The 11,368-nt window shown below is 40.1% G+C and overlaps 1 protein-coding gene across 2 annotated transcripts in view; it reads right to left on the bottom strand.

Annotated features, from left to right (window-relative positions):
• Positions 1–10,981: 10,981 nt before the first annotated feature.
• DRD3 (dopamine receptor D3) overlaps positions 10,982–11,368 on the bottom strand; it is a 33,049-nt gene continuing 32,662 nt past the window's right edge. For both annotated transcript variants that reach the window (XM_047874551.1, XM_047874552.1), the window contains one exon: positions 10,982–11,178. In XM_047874551.1, coding sequence (XP_047730507.1) covers positions 10,982–11,178 — 197 coding nt within the window. The remainder of the gene's footprint in view (positions 11,179–11,368) is intronic.

The raw sequence follows: 11,368 nt of genomic DNA, 5'->3' as shown, positions 1-11,368 counted from the left end.
GCCTGGGATTCTCTCTCCCTCTCTCTACCCTTCCCCTGCTTGCTCTCTCTCTCTCAAAATAAATAAACATTAAAAAGAAGAAGAAGAAACAGACCTTAAAGAATACTCCCTTGCTCAATATCAGTGGTAAGGGACAAATACAACAAACATGGCCTGAGAAATGGTGGCAAGGGAGAAGGTTATGTGTGGCCTCAAAACATGGGCTCCCAGTTGCCAAGGCTTATCTAATTACTGCTGCTACTGAATATCCAGCTTCCTAGTAACAGACACCTGCACTGAGCTCCCAAAAAGGCTCCAACTCTTGAAAAGATCAACCAGCTTCTTAATGGCAAGTTACATACAATAGGCACTTCCACAGTGTGATTCATCCTGATAGAAATTGACTGGAATCAACTAATATTCCAATATGGACTTCTCCTTCCTACTCAGACAACCTTAGCCAGACAGTGCTTATGTAGCATTTAATCCACTGGAATAGAATTGCATCAGACCAAGATAATTGTTTATATCAATGGAGGTATGGCCATGTGCACATAACAATGAGATCCACTGCTTCTTTTACATATTACACCTCCCCGAAGCTGCTGGCCTAATGGAATGTGCAATAGCTTTTTGCATGCACAGCTGAAGCATCTTCTTGGAGCTGATATTCTGATGATGGAGCACCAGCCTTCAGACACAAGATACACTCTAAATCAAAGACCATTAATGGTGCTGACCCCATCAGTGGAATGCATGGATCTAGGAAACAAAAAATGGAAGTAGAAGTGCCCCCGCCTAATGTTATTTTCCCTGACACACTTGAGGGTCAGGGAAATTTTGTACTTCTTGTCTCTGTGCTTCTGGACTCTGCAGATTTAGAGGTCCTTGCTCTTCTTTTTTTTTTTTTAAGTAACTTTATTGAGGCATATTTTACATAGCATGTAATTCACCCACTTCAAGTGCATAATTCAATGTTTTTTAGTAAGTTTACGAAGTTGTACAACCATCACAATAAATCCATTTTAAAATGTTTGTGTTATCCCAATAATATTCTCATGCCCATTTACTATTAATCCCCATTCCCACCCTCTGCCCCAGGCAACCACTAATCTACTCTCTGTATAAGTTTGCCTTTTCTGGACATTTTATATAAATGGAATCCTACAATATATAGTCTCTTTCTGCTTGCTTCTTCCACTTAGTAAAAGCTTCTGAGATTTATCTGTGTCATAGTATGTATCATTAGTTTGTTACTTTTCATTGTTAAATAGTATTTTGTTGTATTCATACACCACATTTTGTCTATCCATTCACTAATTGAAGGACATTTGGGTTATTTCCAACTTTTGGCTATTATGAATAATGCTGTAAAGAACAGTAATGTGCAGGTCATTGTGTGAATATTTGTTTTCATTTCTTTTGGGTAGATGTCCAGGAGCAGAATCACCAGATGATATGGTAAATCTATGTTTAACTTTTTAAGGACTGTCAAAACATTTTCCAAAGTGACTGCATCATTTTACATTCTCATCAGCAATGTATAAGGATCCCCATTTCTCTACCCACTCTCTAACATTTGTTATTATCTTTTTTTTTTTGTAGCCATTCTTTGATGACTAATAATGATCATCTTTTTTATGTGTCTATAGGTAATTTTTAAATCTTTTTTACTAAAATGTCCATTAACATATTAAGCCTTTTTTGGGGGGTGGGGTTAGGTGATTGAATTGTCTTACTGAATTGTAAAAGTTCTTTGTACATTTTTTTTTTTTTTTTAAGTAAACTCTATGCCCCAGTGTGGAACTCACAACCCTGACTGAGATCAAGAGTCACATGCTGAGCCACCTGAACCAACCAGGCATCCTCTTTATATTCTGGATACAGTCCTTTATCAGATATGTGTCTTGCAAATATTTTGCAAGCCAGTCTTATTGTTTCTAAATGGTGTCTATGACATGCAAAGTTTTGAGTTTTCATAAGTCCCATTTACCTTTTCTTTCTTTTTTATGGTGTTTGTAACGTCATATCTAAAAAATCTTTTCCGGGGCGCCTGGGTGGCGCAGTCGGTTAAGCGTCCGACTTCAGCCAGGTCACGATTCCGCGGTCCGTGGGTTCGGGCCCCGCGTCGGGCTCTGGGCTGATGGCTCAGAGCCTGGAGCCTGTTTCCGATTCTGTGTCTCCCTCTCTCTCTGCCCCTCCCCCGTTCATGCTCTGTCTCTCTCTGTCCCAAAAATAAATAAACGTTGAAAAAAAAATTTTTTTAAATAAATAAATAAATAAATAAAATAAAATAAAAAATCTTTCCCTATGTTAAGGTCTCAAAGATTCCTACCTACATTTCCTTTTTAAAGTTTTATTGTTTAGCTCTTATATTTAATTTTATAATCCATTTTGAATTAATTTTTGGGTATAGCATGAGGTTGGGCCTAAATTTGTTTTTGCATGTAAGTATCTAATTATCCTAGCACTATTTGTTTAAAAGGCTCTCCTTTCCTCAATGGAAAATCAAAAGGATTTGTTTTTAGACTTTTGATTCTGTTCCATTGATCTATATAACTATACTATGCCAATTCCATACTCTTGATAACTGTAGCTTTTTAGTAAGTTTTGAAATTGGAAAGTAAACATTCTCCAACTTTGTCCTTCTTTTCAAACATTATTTTAGCTGCTCTGGATTGTTTGCATTCCCATATAAATTTCACAATCTGCTTATAAGTTTCTGGGAGAAAAAAAAAAGATCTGTTGGACTTTTGAGAAGGATTGCATTACATACATAGATCAATTTAGAGATAATTGCCATCTAAACAATGTTGAGTCTTCCAATCAAAGAACATGGAGCCTCTAGGTCCTGTTCTTTTTTATATGTTTTAAATTAAAAAAAATATGAAGGTCAAATTCACATAACATAAAATTTACCATTTCAAAGTGAGCAATTCAGTGGCATTTAGTACCTCTATCTGTTGTGAACACTTTTTCTGTCTAGTTCCAAACATTTTCATCACTCTGAAAGAAATCATACATCCATTAAGCAGTTAGTCCCCATACCCTCTTCACCCACCTTTGGAAACCACCGATCTATTTTTATCTCTATGGATTTAACTATTCTAGATATCATAAAATATGTGACCTTTTGTGTCTGGCTTCTTCCACTTAGCATATTGTTTTTGAGGTTCATCTACATTGTAGCATTACCAGTACTTCATTCCTTTTCATGGCTGAATAACATTCCATTGTGTGGATATACCACAATTCATTTATGCATTTGTGTGTTGATGGCCATTTGGATTCTTTCCAAATTTTTGGCTATTATGAGTAGTGTTGCTATGAACATTTCTACGCAAGTTTTTTTTTTTTTTTTTTTTTTTTTTAAGACTTGTTTTCAATTCTTTGGGATATACACCAGAGTGAAATTGCTGGATCATGAAGTAATGCTATGTTTAACTTTTTGAGGTAAAGATCCTTGCTCTTAAAGGAGAAATATGTCTAGTAGGGGATGAAAATCCCATTAAGCTTTAAGTTATGTCTTTCACCTAGTCATTTGGAGCTCCTTGTGCCGGGAGACCAACAGATAAGAGATGGAGCATCCTGGCAAAGATAACTGAATCCTGATAAGGAGAAGTTAAGGATGTTGTTACACAATGAGGACAGGGAAGAATACATTTGGTGCCTGTATGGTCCACTAAAGTGTCTCTTTGTCTTCCTTTGTTTAATTTTGCCAATATATGGATAAGTGTAGCAGCCATGGTCTGAGAAAGTTACCATATCCCTCAGGGTCACTCCATCAGATTTGTCCCTAGACCAGTAGAGTGCTAATCAGTAGTGAGGGGCATCTAGAATAGATAATGGAAGAAGACAACAATGAGAATTATTTTGACATTAAGACCAGTTGGTTTGACAAAGATTACAGTCCATCCCACTCAACTTCCACAGAAAGAGAGACCAACTAGATTCCCGACGAAGCTGTTTCTAGAATTTATCATATAAAGAAAGTGGAGCCAAATGGCATTTAGTGTATGCTGTGGTGTGCACCCAGATCTCCCCTTCAGGATTGGGGAATTTGTTCCCCCAGTTGCCAGGAGTGTTGACAATGAGACCTTTCAACTGCAGAGAGCCTCCTTGCCTAAAGCACGCCTCCTTCCCAGGGATGGTCCACATCCAACTTCTGGCTGGGGCCATAAAAGTCCCTGCTTGCTGAGAAATCCCAGAAAGACTAAGTTCCTTGTATGACTGCATCACAGTTCAACTCCTCCTTCTGCTGAATCTGACTTCTGACTTCCTTTACATATAGATGTTGATCCCTGAAGCATATCCCATTGAAGTTATCTATTCAGCATGCAAATCTCCTTCTTAGGATTTCAATAGGAGCCCTAAGAGTCTGTATAATTTTTGGGGTCATTAAAAATAGAATATTTGAATTATGCAGAAATGAGTCCATAGCACTCTGAACTGGTTAAATAAATGGCATTTAGAAGATTGTATTCTATCTGGTGCCCTATATTTTAAGGGAAACACTAACAACATAGCTACATCCAGAAGAAATCAATGAAGATGGAGAGTGTAAGAAAATGTTACCTGGAGTAGAAAAAGGAATTGAGACTTTGGTGAACTGTTTTAATCCCATAAAGGCAGTCATTGGGAAGATGGAATAGAAGTTTCTGTGCTGGAGGAGGGAACAGGGGTGCAAAGGTAGATTTTATAAGAAGACAGATTTTGGTTGAAAGGAGGGAGGAATTTTCTGAAGGATAACCTGTCACTTGTATTGGGGAGAAGTGATCCAGTTTCTTAATATGGCTGGATGATCATGGGTCAGAGATGTTAGAATTTCTGCAATAAGTTGGAGACTGGGCTAAAGTCCCTTCCAACTTCCAAATCCCATGATTTTAGGTTGTGATAAATGGAAGCTTTTCAGGGGTCTTTAACATAGAATCTTATGGAATCTGTAAACCATAATGCAGGTAAACTTAACTCTATTACGTTAAGTTTTCTTAGAAGGAAAATACTGTCCTTCACCTTAGCCCATCTGCAATGGTGCCAAATGGGGTAGGAAAAGTACGTGATATTCCCTCAGCTTTCCTTAGCCCCAATGGGTTTGCTGTTGAATTCCTTTTTATTTTATTTTATTTTATTTTGTTAAGACAGTGAGAAACAACTAAGGATGTTCTTTGAACAGTTTTGACTTTTATTAATAAGCATGTTTGTAGGTTTTTAGGCCTCAGAAGATAATTTATGCCCTTCTAGAATTATTTTTAGCTTGTCTTATCATAGCTTAGGAATCCAGATTTACCACTTTTACTGATAACAAAGTTAAGCACCAGGAAGTTTGCAGAATTGACTCAAGCCACTCAAGAGACTATATGCCAAGGCTGGAATCTAACCTCATATTTTAAATGACAGAGCTTTTGTGAATTTACACAAGTCATCCAAATTCCAAGTCCTCTTGCCTTCCACTTTCACCATATTTTATGGATTGATTTGTGTTCCCCCAAAAAGGTATTTTGAGGTTCTAACCCCCAGAACCTGTAAATGTAAACTTATTTTGAAATAGGGTCTTTGCAGATATAATCAAATTAAGATTGGATTAGGGAAGGATCTAATTCGATGACTTATAAGAAGAGAGAAACTTGAACACAGACATATAGCAAGAGAACGCCATGTGAAGAAGGAGGAGAGATTGGTGTTCCTCTGCCCCACTTAGGGACATTAAGGATTGCTGGTAACATCAAGATCTAGGAGGAGGCTAAGAATGATCTTCCCCTACAGCCTTCAGAGAGTATGGCTCTGTCAACACCTTGACTTTGGACTTGGAGCTTCCAGAACCATGAGATAAATCTCTGTTGTGTTAAGCCACACAGTTTGTGGTCATTTGATACGGCAGCCCTAGGAAACTAATGTTCCGTATCCAGTGTGCTTCTCTCAGGAGAAAAGAGATGGAGTAAGAAGAAAGGCTGTTAGGCCGAGACATCATGAGGAGCAAAGATGGAAAGTCTTGAGGAATACCTGTGTTCTGATCCTCATTCCCTGGCCAGGAGAGGAACAGAGGCCCCAAGGTCACCTTTAGCAAGCGCGTATCTGCCATTAGCCTGGCGTCATATCACTCTATACTTGGGCACATGGCTGGATGAGCAGGGAAAGGGTGTGCTGTTAGGGACTAGCCATTTGCCTAACAACTTCACTACAAATCCAGCCAAGTATCCTGGGAACATTTAGGGAATAAAAGACAAGAGAAAAATCAGATTTCATGTGGGAGGCTGAACAGATTGTGCCTGATAGCATGAGACAATTAGAGAATCAGCAAAGAGAAAGAAAGATGGGCTGTGAACCAGATAGCAATGATAAAAATAGCTGCTTAGGGGGATGATGATGATGATGATGATGAAGAAGATAATAATATCAATGATAATCTCTCACATTTGTTAGAGCTTATCGTTGTCAAACACTTCTAATTCATAATGTAGTCTGATCTTCATCTAGTGAGTAAGGCCATTGGGATGGGTGGGGCAAGACGTCCCAGGACTTGTGCTTGGCACAGACTCCTAGGTTCTGCCTCTGCTAGTGTGTGCGACAGAGCAGGGCTGACATCGGCATCACCCTCCACTGAATCTCCGTGTCAGGAGGTAGTCATGGAAACTCACTTCCCTCCTAAGCTGATGAGGAGAGAATTAGGTAGAAAGGAGGAATCAAGTTAATTGCCTGTCATCCCCTCTCTGCTCTTTGTGTGTTGACTCAAATTAAGCTTTTTCAGCTTTCTGATATCAGCAGATACCAAAGGATGGGAGCACAGGCCTGGGAGTCAGGACATGCTGGAAACAGCCAATTCTGAGCAAATCCCTTAACCTTTCTGCTCCTCTGTTTAGTTCTGACCCAAGCATTCAGGAAGACAAATCTCTTTGCTTGACCCCCTCAATTTCTGACCCAAACTCTCTGAACTGCCTTAATTTTAACCGTCTCTGATTCTATATCCATTCAGCCAGCCATTTCTGCACTTGTATAGAAAAGAGCAAAGAATTCAAATTGAATTTTGCATTTATTGAAATTCACTGTAGCACAGAGGGAAGTAATTAAATAAGTCAGTTAAGTAAGTCGTCTGTAATGTGTGTTGCCCACATGGAGGGAAGTGGGGGAAAGATCTAGAGGTTTTCTGCAAGTTGTATCACCACCTGCTCAGTTACCACCTAAGCAGAGCTGGAGGAGGTCTCCAAAGATGAGGCCCTTTCCTTTCCTGCCCTATGGCCTCTTCTCTACAGCCAGATGGAATTATTTGAGATGCCTTGAATGCTTCTTCCTTGTTTACATCTTTAGCCCTTCAAAGGTTTTCTCTGCCTGGTACACCGTTCCTACTTTTTAATTATGTCTTAACTCTGACAATACTTGTCTGGGAAGACTTGTTAGGGCTGAATATTGAACTTCCAAACACTATATGAATTCTTTTTACTATAGACAAAAAGTAGGTCATTGGTATATGCATAAGTTAGACTTTCCCAGTGTGCTACAAGCTTCTGGGGGCAGGGACCTTGTCTTCCTTGATGATGTTTCCCAGCACTAACGCCATGCCTGGCACACAGAAGGTGATAAATCAACATTTATTTATTTATTGAATAAGTGATTGATTTAGTAAATGAGCAATGAAAGGAGAGTTAGAGGATATGTGCTAGGAAAAGGAAATATTTACTTATGATCTAGAGTTGAATGTTGGTTGCAATCTATCCGGATTTCCACGCTTATTTGCATTTCACCCAAACAGTATGGGAAGCTCTGAGGCTTCATTAGGCCCCAGAACAGGTTTGCCCTCAACAACTCTGCTCTGCTTCATTCAGGGCAACATTTCTCCTGCAATTTTTGACCATGCTGGCTCTGAGAGTGCAAAGCTCTGAGGTTAAGTGCTGGTTCGTAGTGGGAACTATAGAGGTCGAGGTGGTAGAATGAAGAATCCCAAGATGAAGAGGCTGAAGGGAGTGTTTGGGATTCCCTTAGAAGGCTCTGCCTGGATCAGAAGAAAATTCTGGGAAGGGAATGTTGTCTCAGATTAGAGATAAGAGACACTGTCTAGGAGAAAAGAAGCCTCTCAGCTTAATGGTGAAGGTGACAGTATGACTTTCTCCTTGTATCTATATGGAGTTTATAGTTTTTATAGAAGAGTTCAGTATATTTGACCGTGTGTCTGTCATTAGCCAACTGTGGGACAATAGTTCTGGACTTGAGTTTCCTTTTGTACAAATGAAGGAGAGAGTAGAAACAAATACTCTCTAAATTCTGTAGCATGATTTTATAAAAACAGATTATGAATTTCCTGGGTGACTGTTTTAGAAATTGAACATGGCAGGAGAGTGAGAGCAATGCCTTAGGCTGGGTTCTTCAGGAAGTTTAGGGGTGGCAGTGGGTCAGGTAGGCTGAGGCTGTCCCAGCGATCTTTGTCCCATTCTTTTCTCCCTGTCTTTTTCTCCCACCCATTTACCTCTCTGGTGGAAGGCAGTGTGTCATAGTAGTTAGTTGTATGGGCTTGCGAAGCAGGTAGAAGTATATTCAAATCCCAGCTCTGGGGGTGCCTAGGTGGCTCAGTCAGTTGAGTGTCTGACTTCGGTTCAGGTCATGATCTCACGGTTCTTTGAGGTTGAGCCCTGCAACAGGCTCACTGATGTCAGCACAGAGTCTGCTTAGGATCCTCTATCCCCCTCTCTCTGCTCCTCTCCCATTCCCCGCCCCTGTCAAAAATAAACATTAAAAAAAAAAAACCCAGCTCTGCCACTATGTATAACCTGAGGCAAATTTCTTGACTTCCCTTAGCCTCAATTTCCTCACCTACAAAACTGAGTTTATCTTCTTAAGGTTATCATAAAGTTTTAATGATGTAAGGTTTTTGATGTAAGGAAGGATACACAATATTTGCTATTCATTCTTCCTCATAAATATATTAGTGCTGATGTGGCCTATGTTTTTATTTTTAGTACTCTAATTTTGACATGGAATTTTATTAATTTTAACCCACTATCCTACTTGTTTTCTGTTTATTGTGCATGAGAAAATCTAGGAATCATGTACTTTTACTTCTTCAGATATGTAACTGTCTCAGTCCCCAGTTCTGCTTGCACCATAAACCTACCGAGCTAGATGGTATAAGGTACAAGAACTAGTGGGCACACAAAATTTTTCCACTGAGTTAAAATATAAATACTGATATACACAACAACATGTTAAAAATGCTGGCATTAAAAGCATTCAGGAGTAACAGATAACTAAGTCACTGGGGATATATATTTCCTTCTTATACACTTAAGGGTTAGAGGAATAGAGATTGGGCGAAGGAAGCCTTGGATTCTTTGTAAAGTTCTTGTGCACTTTAAAGCTTTACCAGCACTGGGACACCTGGGTGGCTTAGTCCATTAAGTGTCCGACTCTTCATTTCAGCTCAGGTTATGATCTCACGGTTCATGGGTTCCAGCCCTGCGTCGGGCTCCGTGCTGACATCAGGGAGCCTGCTTGGGATTCTCTTTCTCTCTGACCCCCCACCGTTTATGCATGCTCTCTTTCTCTCTGTCTCTTTCAAAATAAATAAATAAACTTCTAATAAAAAAAAAGTAAAATATTACCAGGATTGCTGTGGACATCTGTCATGCCTGTGCACTAACAGCTCTTAACAGTAAATTTATTGAAGTTCGATATGATAACACTTCATAAATTATCTGTAAATTGTATCTTGATTCTGTAGTCAATAAGAAATAGCTTCTGTAGGTGAACAGGTAGTGGTGAGAATATTCAAGTTCCTTCTAAATGCAATTTTGAATGACATCAACACATTATTTTTATAATGCCTTTAATTTCAGTTGTTGGAGTGGTCACGTTCAGATTCTGCACTAGGCCTTTATAAAGACTGTCTGTGTGCTGTCTTTGGACAGCTACATGCCTGGTGCCCTCAGTTCTGAGGTCTACTGGCAGTCTAGGGGAGTCTCTTCCATGCTCACAAATGAACAAACATAGGAGCAGGTGGTGGGATCCTTGAGGGCAGGAGCTGTTTTATTCATTGTCATATATCCAGAGCCTGGGAGGTGACCGGCACTTTGTAGACACTTAGGACTTACTGGGTTTAGGGTCTGAAAGTATTTGGTCTCTGTTAAGCAGGAGATGATGCCTGGGAATAAAAAGTTTATAGCATTATGAAAAGCATATCTGAGGCATGTTATGAACTGCATGGTTTAAAGTGATACTACAGTGGGAGCCATCATTCCTTTTCCACTTAACAACCTCATCCTGAATTACTCTGAGGTTGAGTCTCTGGGATTATGGGAATGGAGTCAAAGGGTCTTCTTAGCTAGAGGTACAATACAGGGGTAACAAGGTTTGAAAGGAAGCCCATGTCCCAATGTGGGACAATGTCTTCCTCAGGGCGAGGAATTTTCCTCACCAAATGCAGCCAGATTCTACAGAGAGGTAGAAGCACTGGCCTTGTCCTTATAGTTCAGGATACAATGAACCAAAGGAATGACCAAAAGGGTGTTGGCCCACAAAAGTACAGGGTCAGCCTGATAGTTTAATTATAGGCTCGAAGGAAGAGAGACTGGCTGTTTTGCAAGATGGTTTACTGGCTGAGATTTCAAGGACCCCTGGCGAGTTGACAATTATGAGATCTGTTCATTTTTCCTTCACTGTGATGAATCATGCCTCGGATGACAATTTGGTGTGTGTGTGTGTGTGTGTGTGTGTGTGTGTGTGTGTGTAGAGTCGAGTCACGTTTTATCAGCTTCTCTCTGAATTATTGCTTATCATTCAGGGACCTCCCAAGCACTTGAAGATTTACAGGATGAAGTCAGAGTTTTAGCTGGGGAGGTAGAACATTCTGTTTAGGAAGAAGCAGTTGGTTACACCTGCTACTCAGGGATGTCCTGGCTCCAGGAATCTTCCTACCCCATGCCAGAGAACATAGCACAGTCTTTCTCAGCAGGCCCTGGCCAGTTGCCCAGTGGCCTGGTAGCTAAAGGTGGCCACAGCGAGTATGTTCTCCTCTCCTTCAGCAAGACAGGATCTTGAGGAAAGCTTTACGGAACTCAACATTGAAGGTGGTATAGATCACAGGGTTGAGGGCACTGTTCACGTAGCCCAGCCACGTGGTGGCGCTGTAAAGCTCTGGGGACACATGGCAGACTTGGCAGTGGGTATTGAGAACGTGGGTCAAAAAGAAGGGCAGCCAGCAGACAATGAAGGTCCCTGGGTTACAAAGGAAGAGAGAAATTGGGTAAGGGGTTTGCTCACTCTTTCTGTTATAACAATGAAAATGACTCATGGTTGTTTGTTATCTGCCAGCGGCTATGCTGGAATTTTACATACCCGTTTATTTGTATACCAACCCTATGAAGTAGGTGTGATTAGCCACTTTTTTGGCGGGGGTGGTGAGAAA

Source organism: Prionailurus viverrinus, chromosome C2, assembly GCF_022837055.1.
Source record: "Prionailurus viverrinus isolate Anna chromosome C2, UM_Priviv_1.0, whole genome shotgun sequence".
In the NCBI taxonomy this organism is placed as follows: domain Eukaryota; kingdom Metazoa; phylum Chordata; class Mammalia; order Carnivora; family Felidae; genus Prionailurus; species Prionailurus viverrinus.
The sequence above is the reverse complement of the archived record's forward strand: the minus strand, read 5'-3'. Positions and strand labels throughout refer to the sequence as shown.